This window comes from Poeciliopsis prolifica, unplaced genomic scaffold, assembly GCF_027474105.1.
Source record: "Poeciliopsis prolifica strain line A6 unplaced genomic scaffold, Auburn_PproV2 SCAFFOLD008, whole genome shotgun sequence".
Taxonomy (NCBI): domain Eukaryota; kingdom Metazoa; phylum Chordata; class Actinopteri; order Cyprinodontiformes; family Poeciliidae; genus Poeciliopsis; species Poeciliopsis prolifica.
In genome coordinates this window covers 2,311,051-2,326,751 of record NW_026562383.1, presented here as the reverse complement: position 1 = coordinate 2,326,751, position 15,701 = coordinate 2,311,051, and the positions used below count along the sequence as shown (strand labels likewise).

General features: G+C 42.0%; 2 protein-coding genes across 4 annotated transcripts; one reads left to right on the top strand and one right to left on the bottom strand.

The window, feature by feature from the left end:
* Positions 1–168: 168 nt before the first annotated feature.
* Positions 169–6,014, top strand: wu:fc46h12 (uncharacterized protein LOC568958 homolog). Of its 3 annotated transcripts, none has more exons than XM_055033433.1 (7): positions 169–298; positions 413–466; positions 3,285–3,452; positions 3,635–3,743; positions 4,281–4,391; positions 5,242–5,320; positions 5,420–6,014. In XM_055033433.1, the coding sequence occupies exons 3-7, from the start codon at positions 3,352–3,354 to the stop codon at positions 5,509–5,511; spliced, it is 492 nt and encodes a 163-aa protein (XP_054889408.1). In that variant the 5' UTR covers positions 169–298; positions 413–466; positions 3,285–3,351; the 3' UTR covers positions 5,512–6,014. The 3 variants fall into 3 exon arrangements, with proteins under 3 accessions (XP_054889408.1, XP_054889409.1, XP_054889407.1); XM_055033434.1 differs by having other exon boundaries at positions 383–466; XM_055033432.1 differs by lacking the exons at positions 169–298; positions 413–466 and adding an exon at positions 2,146–2,196.
* A 456-nt stretch (positions 6,015–6,470) lies between these two features.
* Positions 6,471–15,043, bottom strand: LOC129361811 (Y+L amino acid transporter 2). Its single transcript, XM_055032931.1, has 10 exons — positions 14,864–15,043; positions 14,146–14,678; positions 12,026–12,151; positions 11,805–11,949; positions 10,764–10,887; positions 10,033–10,136; positions 9,840–9,936; positions 9,581–9,730; positions 8,756–8,939; positions 6,471–7,713 (listed from the first exon to the last, which is right to left on the bottom strand). Exons 2-10 carry the CDS (start codon positions 14,663–14,665, stop codon positions 7,619–7,621), a joined length of 1,545 nt encoding a protein of 514 aa, XP_054888906.1. The 5' UTR covers positions 14,666–14,678; positions 14,864–15,043; the 3' UTR covers positions 6,471–7,618.
* Positions 15,044–15,701: the final 658 nt, after the last annotated feature.

Here is a 15,701-nt window from a genome sequence, read left to right as displayed (position 1 = left end):
AAAGTTGATTTTGCATAATACTGCCTCTTCAACACTTAGCGTTAAACAGAACTTTCATTTCCTTTACATAATTCTGTAAAGCACATCACCCTCATGGTGATGAAGCTTCATGGAAGTTCTTTATTTCTTATGAGACACACCCTGCTGTGAAGGCACAGCGTCCTTGAATAGACCAAATCCTAGCCAGACGCTCAGACAGGACCAGAAGGATCTGTTTCCTTTTGACTGGATTTTGACCTCAGCATGTTGCTTTTGCTCCTGTTTATCAGCTGTTTGGCCTCAGGAGCCACACAGACAGGTGAGCACAGCTGTTTACAATCAGTGGAAATGTGATATTACAGAGCAGTTTGCCAAACTGAAGTGGATGTCTGTGTCTTCTGAGTGTCCTTTTCTCCGACCCTGGATGTGACAGATTCTCCTACTGGGTCAGCACCGGTCCTTCCTTCTGAGAATAAAGCAGACGGCGGTGAGCGTGATTTTATTATGAATCCCATACAAACAGGAAACCTTCTCTTAAAACCTGTTCGTTGTGTTTCTGTAGCAGTGCTAGTATTCTTTCAGGCTACTATCCAATCCCACCAGGAGCTGGATAAAACCATGCTCGAACAAGTCGTAAAGATGGTAAACTATTAATTATCTTTATAAAAAAATAAAAACACACACATACACAGTCAGGTGTGGTTTAGATCCAAGAGCTCTCATGCATGCTGTCTTCCAGCTTCAGGGACTCCTGCGGGGACGTCAACCACACGCTGATCTCAATCTGACCCTGAGGAACGTAACCAAAGTCTGAAACCGCACCTTTAGCTGCGATTGCTCATTTCCATATGGGCATTAACTTAAAAAAAATTAAATAAGAATCATTCTTTCTAATGCACTTCTTAAGCTTTATTCACTGATAATTAAGTAAGTGTCATGTTTTAGATGTAAACCTGATGACGGGAAATTAAACAAAGTTTATCTCTGTACTTTCTTGTCACACCACCAACTGAATCTTGCAAAACAAAAGCAGAACTATTGATAGAGAGCTGGTTAAGTGTCATGTAATTCCTCATTCAGCTCAGATACGTTACCAAGCAATGCCTGGCTGTAGAGTAGAAGGAAAATGAGACATGATTTTCAAGTTGTTTCTTTTTTTCTAATTATAAAGCTGAAAAGTGTGGAGTGCTTTTCAAAGTCATCCTCTCAGAGTCAATAGTGCAAGACTTTTGGGGGCTGGGATTCTGAATTGGGTTTTTACTTTGACAGCTTGTTTTAAGTGAGTAATTCCTTAATGATGAATATTTAAAGAAGTTCTAGCCCCACTGGCAGATGTTGTCACTTAGAATAAAACATTTTCCCCATGTTAAAAGTGAAATTATTTGCCAGTGGACTTAATACTTTTTCATCAATATTAAGAAGTTACTGACCCAAAACAAGCTCCTATATGTTGCTTGTAAGTTAGTTTTATCTTATTTCAAGTGTACAGAGATATTTGCACTAAAATAGGCAAAAACAAAAGCAGCTGTTATTTTTGGAACAGCTGCATTTATACTTAAATGGAGCTGCAAACACAGAGAATTTTATTTCATGGACTTTATTCAGGAGATTGACATTAGAAGGAAATGTTGACAAATGCTCACTGTTTTTTTGTTGATGATGATGATGATGATAATAATAATAATAATAATAATAATAATAATAATAATAATAATAATAATAATAATAATAATAATAATAATAATAATAATAATGAAAAAACAGTATTCACACTTTTCTTTCCAATTTCCAAAATGGTGGAATACAACTCCAGTAAAATACACAGAAGTTTGTGTTCACAAAGTGACAAAATGTGAAACATTTCATAGATTTAAAGCAGTGCTCTCGGGACCCAGAAGAAATGGCCGACACTGAACGATAAAAAATGAATGTCCCAGATTGTCGGTGTCCATGTGGTGTCAGTTTCCCTTTGTGTCTCCCTCCCAGTGGGGGTCATTTGACAGGAACTCCTCAAGTTCCAGGTAAGTAGAGTTCACCAGGAGTCAGGCTGTGTGGCTCCATGACTCCTGCTTTTGTATTTAGAAATGATTGTCTTCTAGTTCTGCCTCACCCTTAGACACTGGCTTCTGTTTTTGTCTCTCAGTAATTTAAAACTGTGTTCTATGAAGTGGAGTTACTCCATAGCACACACTGCTGTGTGTGTGAGTTGAAGATGAAGTGAGGACGCCACACAATGCAGCCGAGTTCTTGAGGGGGGGGCGGGTGTTTGGCTTTGAAAATTTTTGTCAGTCTAGTAGTAAGCGAGCAGAAAGCGTTTTTCTCTCTCCTGAAGGTCAGGCTCTTTGGCATCAGGTGACTCATTCTCACAGCGTCATAATTCATTCCTGCAACTGTGAATCCAGGATTACTGTGGGAACGATAACTGATTTCCGACCAGGACTTGAGTTCATGAGATTAGTTAGACAACTGCATTTCAAGAAAAAAAAGCTCAACGGCACATTTCAGCAGCGTGATGAATAGATTATGTGAACATGTACACTGACTGGTTTGTTTCCTACAAGAAAAAAACAAGTGCTTTTCAGCCCATAAACAGAATCTAGTGCAACCAGTTGCCTTCAGAAGTCACCTGATTGAGGAAGGGGAAGGGATACACGCCATCTCCAATGTGGAAACATGGTGGTGGCAGCGTCATGCCTCGGGGATTCGGCAGGTCATAGTTGGTGCTAAGACAGGCGAAGCTAAATCCAGGACAAACCTGGATGGAAAAGTGTTGCAGGATGAAAAAGATTTAAAAATTGTGACTGGGCAACGATGTCACAATATGGTGACATCGAGGTGTTTACGACCCGCCACCTTTTTTAATAGATGCTAAACATGTATTTAAAAAAAAGAAAGTTACATACTGCAGCTTCAACAGTTGGTATGAGGTGTTTGTCCTGACATGCTGCGTTTAGGCAAACATGGCTTTTCAACCAAAGATACCAACTTTTATTTTGTTGCATACACTCCTAATATTTGATGCAATAACACAACATTCAACATATTCCACTTTCTTCTATAAATATTTCCTAAAAAACAAAGTTCTTTTATTTTGTTTTCTGTTGTTCCACCAGCACTTGACCTCTGGCCTGGATAATTTACTTCGCTGCCCTCTTGACCTTTTTCTTCTGATCAGTTCCACATTAGGTGTGAATTAGTTGCAGCCAAGGTCACCAGGAACATCCAACCTTCCCACGTGTTTTTTTTTTTTTTTCACGCTTGTAGAAATCCCTGTAACTTGTCTGGGTTCTGCCTCTTGTTTCCAGTTTGTTTCCTGTGACCCAGCTGCCTCCAGGTCCGTCTGACCTGAGGACTCGGAGACAGAACCTCACCATGGACTCCAGACTCTTCTTCTTCTTCACCTCGGCTCTGGTTGCGGCGGCGGCAGTGACTGCCTCTCTGTCCGGCAGCACCGCACAATGTAAAATCAAATGGTGAGGCTGATTCTGTTTCTTGATTCGAGTGGAAATGTTTTATGGCCTCCATCCCAGCTGTGAGGGATTAACACAGAGTTGTTTGCAGCATCTCTTCTCCTTCCCGTCTCCTTCCAGAAGTGAAGATCTGATCGATTTAACACCGTTGTTGCCTTTTCTGGTCACCGTTCTCTGCTCGGCAGGTTGTTTGGCATTGACTGCGGGAACGTTAGCGGCAGGCTGGTGAACCAGATCCAGACCTGGCAGGTGAAGGGAAGCTGTCTGGATGAAGGGGAGAAGTGCTCCTACGAGGTCAGAACATTGTCATTTAGCACATTGTTCAATCAGAACGCACCGAGTCGAGTTTTCTGTCCATTAAGTGAGGAGATCCACGTTGTTTGTTACAATCAAAATAGCAATCTGACTCATGAAATCAGAAGTTTCTGATTAGTCAGACTAATTAGAGAAAGAGTTCACAATCTGAAGGTCATGAGTTCAATTCCAGCTTCCTCTCTGGATTTATGCTTAGCTACAAGTAGAAGGATAATTTACTGGATTTTATTTAGGGGTAAAATACAACGACTTGACTTGAACTTTTGTAGTGGTCAGTGTGCTGACGACATGTTCTTGATTACAGGTGCTTTCACAGATGATATGATAAGAACTGAAATGAGCAAATGATTTTAGAAAGAGACAAAAGAAACCAGGTTGTTCTGGGGAACAAAAACTTATCTGCAAAGGATTACAGAATCACACTGACAGTCTCACCACAACCCGTGAAAGCCTTTGGCTTTGGGTGCAGATGTTTAAAATGTGCAGACCAGACTGACTGCAGTGTCTGCTGTCCAGCTTGTGTCCTCAGCTCCGTATCTGATCAAGGCCACACACACGTCTCCCAGAACCAAGACGCTGAACATCCTCCAGTTTCTTCTGGAGCAGTCCACCATCTGCAGAGTGACGGTAAGTGATGGCAGAAAACCTTTCAGGCTGATAAATCGACCGGTTTATTTGCTCAACTTAGCAATTTTTCTTGTTAACTGGCAAACACGCTTGACCAAAAAGGGAGCAGGAGGAAGGAAGGAAGAATCTTGCAGAAGCGTCCTCGTTTCTGGACAACATACATTGTCGTGGTCGTATGCATTTAATTAACCGACAATGTCATCGTGTTGACTCGGAAGTGTGTAAAATTTAATTCTTTTTTTGATGAAGAGATATGTTTAGGGTGTTTCTGTTAAAAGCTAAGCTCATTTAAAAGCATCAGCTGTTCAAACTTTAAGGTGTTCCAGTTTTCATTCAGTTGGCTGTAATAACCTTGGCTTGGTGAATGTTTGCTTGTCAGTTTTTTTTTTGGAAATGAGGTTCTGATTGGAGCAAAAATGTGCTTAAGTGCAGTAAAAAAAAATGTTTAACATATTATAACCTGTGTAATTAAATAATCAAAATTAATGCGTTAGAGTCTTTGCCCCACTTTTAACATGATAGAAGAGTGTGTTGGTCTCGGTATCCTCTGACCTTATTCTGAATAAAAATAGCCGGATGTTAACTGCTGTTAACTGCTTACAGCCTTTTTAAACAAAATCCTGCTTTTAAAATTCAGAACTATCCGCATTCAGTCGGATCTGCCCCCAAATTCGCCTGAAAATGGACGTCAAAGCTGAGGTTTCAGTTCCAGTCACACCAAACAGCATCTGTTGCGGTCATGATGCAGCTTCGACAGACTGAAGACTGTCTGACGCGGTAAATCAGAGGAAGTCCAACGGTCTTCCTGAGATTCCTCAATCAGCTGCCCTCAATGTTTTCTGCTCAACAGGGCGAGGCGACGTCCGAAGGGTCCAAAAACTCGGCCGACAACGGCACCAACTTCTGCAGTCTGCAGAACCTCATCAACGGTGACTGAAGCGTGTCTCCTCAGACCATTAATCTGTCTGCTTGTGCGACTCCTGCTGAGGAATCCGGTGATGAGGTTCTGGGTTTCTTCTCTGTTCCAGGAAGCAAGCTGACCGACGCCGAAGGATACAAACAGTTCAGCAACAAGTGGATCTGTCCGGGCTTTGATTCAGCCGTCTGCAGCTTCTCTTAAGGATACAATTTTTTTGTTCCATAGAAGTCTCCTGTGTATTTGAATTAAGGTCTACATTTTTGCAGAACTTCCACTGCAGTTATAATCGCAACATGTTGGGTGTATTTCTCTTTGCACACATCGAGACTAACACTCTGCCTCTTCTTATTCTCACAACAGCTCAAGCAAAGTTGGGTTAGATGGAGAGATTTCATGGACAGCAATTTTGGACATTTAAGTGGAATTTAGAGCTGCACTTTGACTGGTCCGTTCTAACATTGTCGCTCTGGCTGAAGGTTTATGGTTGAATGAAGCTGCAGGGTTTCAGCTCCAGTCTCAACTCTTTTGCACCATATGAGTTTTTTTCTTTCTTTCAGTAATTAACGTCACTTACTTTACCTTCTTTCTCTCATTAACTTCCTTACACATATTGAATAACAGCATGATGCAGCCACCACCACGTATCGATCTGATCACAACATGTGTTTCGTTTCCAACGGCTTGCGTAAAACATTATGCATTCATTTGACTTTTTATATAAAAAATTATATATATATATATATATATATATATATATATATATATATATATATATATATATATATATATATATATATATATATATATTAGATTTTTGTATATAAAGACTTATGAATCCTTTCTTTTAACTTCACAATGATGTTGTAGTTTATGTTTGTCTCATATAAAATCCTAACAAAACAAATCTAAACACAATGATTACTTTTGCAAATAAAGGAATCGAAAACAAACAGTAACTCTTCAGCAAATAAAGTATTGAATTAAGAGATTTAAAAAAAAAGTGTTTCTTTTGATTCTTTTTTCTGCCATTTTGACCGTCAGTACACAGTGCATCACACAATGAGCCAGTCAGGCGCTCACAGTGTGTGTGTCTGTGCAACAATATTCTAAATGTCGTCTGACTAACAAAGAAACCAAATTCAAGACAAAATACATCCGTCTGAAAATAGAAAATGCTTCTTCCTTTTAATGACACAATGTTGCAGTTATTTGTTTTTATTTGGAGGTAGCATACAGCTAAAGTCACACACTGTTGTTTTGGAAGAAACTCGGCAACTGAAAATAGAAACATATCGAGCTGGAGAGGCTCTTCACTTCGTCCTGTTCCTCATATCTTAAACACATGTGGAATCTATGAATTAGAGCTGTGGTCACTGCTGCACAACACGCACAACACGCACAACACGCAATGATTTCACTGCGTTTGATTGACCGGGTTTTCCCAGCTCAGCCAGCGCCCCCTGCTGGACGGAGATCTGACTAAAATATGGCAATGTATATAATAACGACTCAAATTAAACGTATAACGTGATTTAATTTTGTATTATTTTCTGAAGAGTTCTTTTTAGTTCTTTATTTAGCCTGTTGACATTGTTTTGTTTTCTTGTGCTCCATATTTAGAGTCCTAGTGAAAACCAAAAACCTTCCAGTGATCCTTTTGACACAGAACTCACTAAAAACAGGCACACAGACACTTCATCATTCTTTAGCGGGTTATTAAATTATTAATTAGCTCAGCATTCATCTAATGATGCTGTTACTGTGTGGTTGTTGTTGGACCAACCTTTCTGGACCAATCAGGTCTCCTGGTTCTGCTCAGCATCTCCAAACACAGAGAAGCAGCATTCAGCTTCTGTGCTCCATATATCTGGAATAAACTTCTAGAAAGCTAAAATCCCATCTGTTTAGAGCTGCTTTTGATTAATAATAACGATTCTTTTAAAATAGGACGTAAAATTGTGCCTGAAGATGAAACGATCTGATGTGTTCCTGCCAGACAGATGACTGAATTCTGTGCCTTTCTGTACGCAGCGTGTCAACAACGTGTGCTTCAGCTACACATTTATGTATTACAATGTTTCCATGTGATCCTCACAGAAGATATTCTCAGAACATACAAAAGTTGAAAAAGAAAATAAATCATCGCGTTGGAAGTCGCTCCTTCTCAGTGAGTCTTTTAAGGTTTTAGGCCTTTTTTTTTCTTTTTTGTAAATGCAGGCCTGACGAGAAGTAATTCCCACAAACACCGACACGCTGTCCACACAGGGCCCAGGAAGCAGCCGGATGAATGGAGTGGTCCGCGCGCATCTCACTGTGATTTGCCGCCTTCCGGCGTTTCTGTTGCAGTGTCGAACTCAGTCAGGCAGCAGTAGAGCAACACCTGTGTGTATTTGGTGATAAGGGCTTGGAGAGAGACACAGAAAGAGAGGGAAATGTCAGAAACATGTACGACATGAGAAATCTGAGTGTGGCAAATGTGTAACAAATATGCAAACTGTCAAAAAATGTAATTTCTCTGTCAGTAAAAAAACAACAACAGTGCAGTCTGTTTGTGTGTGTTATTTCTTCATTGCAGCAGTGCTTGATGTGAATAAACACACTATTGGTAAAAACCAGATCCTTGTTCTACACTTTGATTCGTCCAGAGGGTCTGGGCTCTCGGCCACTGAGGAGCGACTCTGGGCCTGACTCTGTTTGAAACGACAAGATCCAATTTTACCCAATCACTAACGTTTGGCAGTAAAGCGTATACTGCTATGAAGATTACTGCAAGTTGCGTGAGCTGTAAACAACAACAACCCACTGCGAAGAGAGAAGTCCCGAGCTGACCTACATCTTTGACAGCAATAAAATGTCTTAAACATTCCCCTTTAATTGCACGGCTTTTGGAAGTGTGGCCAACATGGACCGAATGGCTTCGCTCACGACGCTGCCTTTGTCAAATCATAATCACAGGCAAACTACAATTCAAAAAAATCGTGCAGAAACTCGCTGTCAACCTTCACGACTCTTTCTTCTGTTTGCTTATTGGCTAGGCTGAAATTCTACTGTAGAAATGAAACAAATGTCAGAAAATTGAGTGGAGGTGCATAGAAATGTATTGGCCAGGCTAACTTGGACAAACAGTTGATGCCAAACTGTTAAACACAACCCTATCAACTGTCTTGTAACAAACACTGGTTGCCGTCCCACAGAGTTGACCCAGATGTTGACCCAGATGATGACCCAGCTGGTGACCCAGCTGGTGACCCAGCTGGTGGACCAGCTCTTTCTGCACGCTGCAGAGCTCATTGTTTGTTTAATGAGAAAATTGCCACTATGTTGACTTGTGTCTTCAAACCACCAATCAAAAAACATTGAGAAACAAAGAAATATTCAGGAAAACACAAACATCCTTACTGTTTATATTGCTAGGCTTACATGCAAATGGAAACATAAAGCTTACTGTTGAGTTTGCGTATGAATCGGGGCTTCCTCTCCTCAGGCAGGTAAATGGTGACATAGTAAACGGGCACACCTGACAGAGCAATGCCGATCCCTATGAGAGAATTGATGGTGTCTCCATACAGAGGGACGATGACCAGGAACAGGCTGCACATGCAGTAAACGATGGGGAAGAACAAGCTGAGCTGCAGAGACAGGAACACAGAAGAACTAAACAACAGCTCATAGAATCACTCCTGCAACACCTTCCCAGTATTTGTTTCTTGTAGAACTTTGTCAATCTCTCACATCACTGTGGAGGATTTCTGATTCTTTGTACATTGACCGAAAAACTGCAACTTCTCTTTCATCCTGTCGAATATCTGAAGCTGTATTTGATCAATGATCAAAAATAATGTTGATAGTACAATTTTGGTCTTGCATCAAATAGCCTCACGTCTCGTCTGTTAGTACTGACTTGTAGTGCATACAAGGGTATGTGACGACACACTCTTAAGGAAAGCGGCCACTCTGACATGACGGATGCCAAAACGACCTATGTGTGCGTAAACTCCTGTCTCACTTGTTAAAAAACAGACAGAAATCAAATATATCTTATTTGGTTTCAGTGTATAATCAATAAATGTTTGTGTCGGCTGTACAAACATGATTAATTTATGATTAATTTTATCATAAACCTTTTGTTGAGAACAGAAGACAACTATGGATTGCAGCCATCAATTGGATCGATTGCCAACTATTAGGATTTGCAGCAATGTAAGAAGATTAAGGAACATATACTTCATAAGTAAGTAAGATCATTAAGATGCAATCTAGCATGGCGTACCTTGACTGGTCTGTGTCTGTCTGGCTGTTTGATGCGCAGGTAGATGAGGCCGGCCACAGACAGACCGACATAAAGCCAGTAACTGAAGCTGAAGTAGTTGATGAGCAGGAACACATCCTCCACACACAGGAAGATCAGACCCATGATCCCCTGAAAGCCACAGTTAAAAAAACATTCAGATGTCTTATTTTTTTTCTCTTTTCAGCATTTTGATCAGGTGTTCATTTGTTTGGATGCGACATGGCGGTGTGCTCCTCACATTGAACAGCAGCGCCGGTATGGGTGTGTAGCGGTTCATGTGGATCAGGCTCAGGCTGTCGGGGAGGTGGCCCTCTCTAGCCCCGACAAAGAACAGCCTGCGATCCGCAAACGGAAAGATTAGCAGAGCATACTACTGGTTCCTTTGACCGCATGAACTCGATGTCAGCACCTTCTCCATGCTTTCTGAGTACCGTGAAGCAGCAATGACGGAAGCGTTGAGTCCTCCGTAGCAGGACATGGCCACCGATATCGGGATGATCCAGTGGAACGGACCGAGCACGGCGTTTCCAAACGTCTGCGGGGGGCAATGAAGGATGGAAAACTGATACTCCAATAATACACATTGTACCATTTTTCACAGCAGGACAAGCCAAGAATTTTTCAGTTCTTTCAAAAAGGATCCTACTTTACTAATTAAATAACAAATATACCATTTAGTGTTTTTCAATTAAGAATACAGAACACTCTACTCCCTACTACCTATTAGCTGAACTAACTTCAGTAAAAACAACAACAAAAAAAACTTAGGTAGCCTTCTTCCTTGCTGACATTTTCCTAGAACAATTTGGGATCATATTCCACAGAAAAATAGGGCTGAGCTGATCATTAAAGTTTAGGGTAGCTTTCAAGATCCGTTTTCTTTATGCCTTTGTTAATGTTCACAACCTTAACAGGAGCAAATCTTATTCACCCTCTGTGATTACCAGGATCCTGGAACTCTGGCGTAAACCCTAAAGCATGAGACGTGCAGAAAAACAACAATGAAACCTGAACCATCCAGCCAAAATGTCAGTAAGACTCACAGCCTGGGCACCTCTACAAAAATGTCCTGGTTGCCCCACCGCATTCATCCCCAACTAGAGCAGCTTTATTTTTAGCATCTGTGGGACTTATCTCTCTCGGGTGACTGTTTGCTTCTTACCACAGCAACAGCGTCGCTGGCCAGCAGGGACGGCATGTCTAGAACTACATAGTATGCGGCGTTGGTCAACAGATAGATGATGGTCACGATGGGCATGGAGATGGCGATGGCCAGGGGAAGATTCCTGCAACAGAGCCACAGGAACTGATGTACAGAAAAGTACTGTAACACATGACACAACTTGGACTTAGTTGCAGCTTTCCAGGTCTCAGCATCTCCTGAGCTATATATTTATGTTTAATAGTGATGTATTGATATTGATTGATAGGAGAAAAGTTCCATAATTAGGCAAAACCTCCAAAACACCTTTAATCTGCACCAGTTGTCATGCCAGGGCACTCGATGGCGGTGTGATTTTACTACGTCGTCGAAAGTCTTTTGTGCTTCTGACTATTATCTTCCACCTCATTTAGAAAACAGTAACATATCTCCAATGTTCATGTAGCATTGTGCTAAACTGTACAGGGCAAGTAGCACACACAGCACAACGCTTTTCGTCATGCGTAAAACAAACCCTGCATCCATGCGTTTTGCATGTGTACGCTTTCACACCTCTGGGTGTTGGTGAGACTCTGAGACTCGGATCCAGAAAGTCCCGGTGTACGTGAGAGACTCCAATCACTGCAGACGTGCAACTGTTATGGTTTCTTTGAAAACCAGCTCCTTGTAAACGGGGCCTCAGGTTGCAAGATGACTATTATTAGCACTGAACAACACGACCACTGTAGAGTTGCGGCGTTGCTGCTATTGTATTCTGTAAATATCTCTTGCTGAGTCAAAGGGATTGCTACCAATCCCTCTGAATTTAGAAGGGAATTGCTGATGATCCGGCATATTGATGCAGGCAACGGCCTTTATGAGTGTGACTTTGTATCACATTGATGCTGATGTACTGAACAAGCCCAACTGACTTAGCAACTATTTCTTGTAAAAGTGTAAAAAGTCACAGTTTCCTTATGCAGCACTGTCTCCCAGGGATTTCAGTCTGAGTTGAAGCAAAATGATGGCAAACATGACTGATCCTGGGCATGCTCAGTTTACCTCTCAGGATTCTTAATTTCCTCTGTGACGAAGTTGAGTGTGTCCCAGCCTGAGTAGGAGAACAGCGCTGAGTAGAGAGCCAAAGCTATGGCTCCAGAATCGGTTGAGGACCCCTCAAACGGATTCTCAAAACTATTTATGTCTCCTACAGAAAAAAACCCCCAAAGATTAAAGCAGGTGATTTTTTTTATTTTTTGTTTCCTTTCCTGCTTTTTACTTACCTGCCACTATTTTCAGGAGTCCAACGATGATTATGAGGAACAGGGCCATGAGCTTTGCATATGTGAAGATGTCCTGCACCAGAGTCCCCCACTTCACATAAGCACAGTTTATGAAGATCAATATACCTGGAGCAGCAAAAGAACACAATAAGTCGCCCTCATAGCCAAGATGTTAAACTTACGTCATTTTGGTTTCCGTACTAAATAATGAGGGGATGAAAATCAACTGTTCTGCAACCAGCCGTAGGTCTTTCTCTGCTTTTTCTTTTGTGTGCTTGTTCATGCCACTAAATAAAAGCAACCACCTCTAGATCTACGTGTGAACGGTTCAGGACCCTGAAGCGACCCGCATGAAGAAGAAGAAGAAGAACATTGACGCCACACAGCGACGCACTGCTACTGGAGGTAACAGAAGATGATTTTAAACTTTATTCAGCAATGGGAGCTGACAGTATAGTCACAAGATCATAGCAACATGAAGGGAGCTACTACTAATGAAGCACATCTAATTTTGGGAGCATTGACTGTAACCTCTGCAGTGAAGCAGAGGTTACAGTCTGCATGTTCAGGACAGTGATGAGATGCGCTGCAGTGACACAAACTTTTATCTCAGGAAGAGTTCAGAGGTCAATACTTGATGGAAAAACCAAGAGGTTTTCGGTGAGGTTTATTTTTTTCCCAGAGCCAAACATTAACTGTGGATTTGTGTGTCACTGTTATCTCCATCGCAACATTATCTAGAACCTGATGCAAGCAGGAAAGCAAAAAATATATAAAAAATGAGAAGAACAGAACTGAAGAGGAGAGTAACATAAAGCAAATCCTCCAGTAGTTACTGAGTAACATTTGGTGGGGGCCCATCTAAGGTGGTGGTGTCCCGACTCGGGGCCCGGCTGTCAGAAGCCTGAGAATGTGAGTCTGCAGCGAGTCGCAGCGAGTGTGCGGTTACGGAAACAGAAACCTTTTTCCTGGTACAGCGGCTCATGACGCTGCAGCCCTGTGGCCTAAATAGAGCTTCTGATTCCTGGGGTCTCCAAAGCTGTTAAACACACTGTGGCATTCTGCAGGGCAGAGTGTGAGTCTGCTTAATGAAGCCGCAACTGTGACCGAAAACCCGCCTGTATCGTTTTATGTTGAGCAAATTGAAACCAGCGCAACGATTACTGGAAAGAAGCTCAACTCCTTTGACCCAGGATTATGAAGCAACAGGAATCTCATATTTAAGCTGAGGAACAATCCACAGAATTCATGCAACAGCTATTGTTTGTGAGCATAAAGTTCTTCCTCACTGCAGGTGTAATTGCTTTACGTCTCATCTCTGTATGACTCCACATTGTGTTTTATGACACTCTTAAAAGTTTGTTCTGCCAGTAAATGTATACATGAGCACAATTTAATACTTTGACCTTTTTGAATTCTACACCTAAAAATTACCCAGAGTATGAAAAAAACTAAGTCTGCCACCATGACTAATGAAAGGTCAACTGAAATGAAATATTTCATAAATAATGACTTAAGAAAAACTAGCACACACTCTCTAAAAACTTATTAAATCTAACAGAATTAGACAAACAAAAAGTCACAGCAAAATAAAACTCAACTGTAATAGAAAAGCCAAAAATGTTACAACACTGCTTCCATCCTGGCTGAGTTGAACCTCTCATGACAGAATAAGTGTCATAACCACCAGTGGAAACATGAAAAAAGTTAGTTTTAAATGCTGTGATGACAATAGAGACTTTTCTATAAAATTTTAAGTATAGTATGGTTAATTTTTCTTTGATAAAATGTGTATATTTATGTTTTTTTTTTTATCCCTTTATACATTGTAATTTTATCTTTGGTCCTTGCATGAACGGCGTACTGGGCAAATCCCTCCTTCTGCTCCAAACCCAATCCCCACTTGGCCCCTGCCCTCCCAAATATTACACAATAAATCAAATTCATGGAAATGAAAACAAAAACTTCAACTTTGTGATGTTTATGAGCATCCCAAAGCTTTGTGCATCTACTCAAGTCACACCATCATCTCATGCAGAAGAGCAATGAAAGAATTGGCTCAGGGAGCAGCTGACAGATGAGCGGCATTTTCAAAGTCACACACACACACACATCCTTACAGAGGCAGGCTGCAGCGAGGAGTCGCACCGCGTCGTACGGCGGCTGGCAGGTTGGGTAGAGAGCCTCCACCAGGTAGAAAGCGAATGTGAGCGATATCACGGCCTGGCTGGCCGGCTCGATCAGCAGGATGGACGTCCACAGACGAATGAAAGCCAGGAAGCCGCCGAACGACTCCAGGATATAGGCGTAGCTGGCTCCGGATTTGGGGATGGTGGTGCCGAGCTCGCCGTAGCAAAGGGCTCCAAACACCGAGAAAAAGCCGCCGAGGGCCCAGATCACCAGAGACAATCCAAAGGAGCCGCTGTACATCAGAACCCCCTTGGGCGAGACAAAGATCCCGGAGCCTATCATGTTGCCCACTATGAGGCAGATCCCGTTGAGGAGGGAAATCTCCCTCTTCATCTGCATCTTCTCTCGCTGCCCTCCATCTGGAGTCTTCAGGTCTTCCTCGGACGCAGCTGCAGAACTCGGGCATATGGTCTGTGACATGACCCCGATGGTCTGCCTTAAATCCCCCATCTGTGCTTCAGTCCTGATGTTGAGGTAAATGAGTAACAATCAGAACCCAATGTACTGGTGGAAGCGTCACAGTCCCAAACAACAAAACTGCAGAATAACAAGGTGAGGCCAACGCCAGCAACTTACGGACGAGTCATAAAGCACGTATAAAGAAATAGAGAACACACGCAACAACTACAAACATGTCGACTCGCTCACCTTGTTTATGAGATATGAGTGTTTTCTTGTCCTGGGTCAGCGCGACCTCTCCAAGTCTCCGGTTGGACACAGGTCAGATCAGAACTGAGAGGCAGCGACGGTCGGACGATGTTGCAATGTCTGCAAGCCTACACAAACACAATCTGTGTTTTACAAGCACTGGCTGAAGCACATGTTCACCCTTCACCCCCCATGCCTCCAGTGTGCTATTTTCAGAGACAAGCAGCTCCTGCCTTCAGGGAGCCTTTCAGGGCGAACCGAGCCGCCTCTGAGCCCAAATACAGCCCAGACAATGACCAGACCGGGTTCAAGGGTTGGCAAACTTGTTGGTAAAAGGATGATCAAGGACACAGACCTGAACACAAAGGTAACATGCTTCAGGCCAAGTTAGTATAACGTGAAGAGAATTATAAAGGTCTTTATATTCTTGATAAGTCCGACCTCCAACTTTCCATTCATCAGCAAAATGATTGAAAAAACAGTTTGAAGAGTTGACAACGACCAGCTGCTTTCAGTCCAGGTTTTCGGTGGTCACCTCTGTACTGTATTTGCCCTTTTCAAAGTATTTCTTAATGTGACATCCTTATAACTGCAGACTGAGGAAAACCCGCGGTGCTGGTTCTGTTGGACCTCAGCGCAGGATTTGACATTGTTGATTTTAGCTGCGTTTCCATTGCAAAGGCGCACAAAACTTTTGTCAACAGTTTTTTTTTTATGTCAAAAAAATTTGCAATTGCTGTTTCCTTCAATAAGAAACACGACTAAAATTGTGCGATGAAGTTTGTCTACACAACAAGTCATTAAGACATGCCACACCATCATCCTCCAACCGTTTCCT

Excerpts from the sequence above, each read along its gene's own strand:
- wu:fc46h12 (XM_055033432.1), top strand. Across the intron at positions 3,453-3,634 it reads GCACAATGTAAAATCAAATG|GTTGTTTGGCATTGACTGCG; the intron begins GTGAGGCTGATT and ends TCTGCTCGGCAG. Across the intron at positions 4,392-5,241 it reads CCACCATCTGCAGAGTGACG|GGCGAGGCGACGTCCGAAGG; the intron begins GTAAGTGATGGC and ends TCTGCTCAACAG.
- LOC129361811 (XM_055032931.1), bottom strand. The coding sequence starts at position 14,665 with ATGGGGGATTTAAGGCAGACCATCGGGGTCATGTCACAGACCATATGC. Across the intron at positions 12,152-14,145 it reads CCTCGCTGCAGCCTGCCTCT|GTATATTGATCTTCATAAAC; the intron begins GTAAGGATGTGT and ends TTGCTGCTCCAG. Across the intron at positions 9,731-9,839 it reads TACCGGCGCTGCTGTTCAAT|GGGATCATGGGTCTGATCTT; the intron begins GTGAGGAGCACA and ends TGTGGCTTTCAG.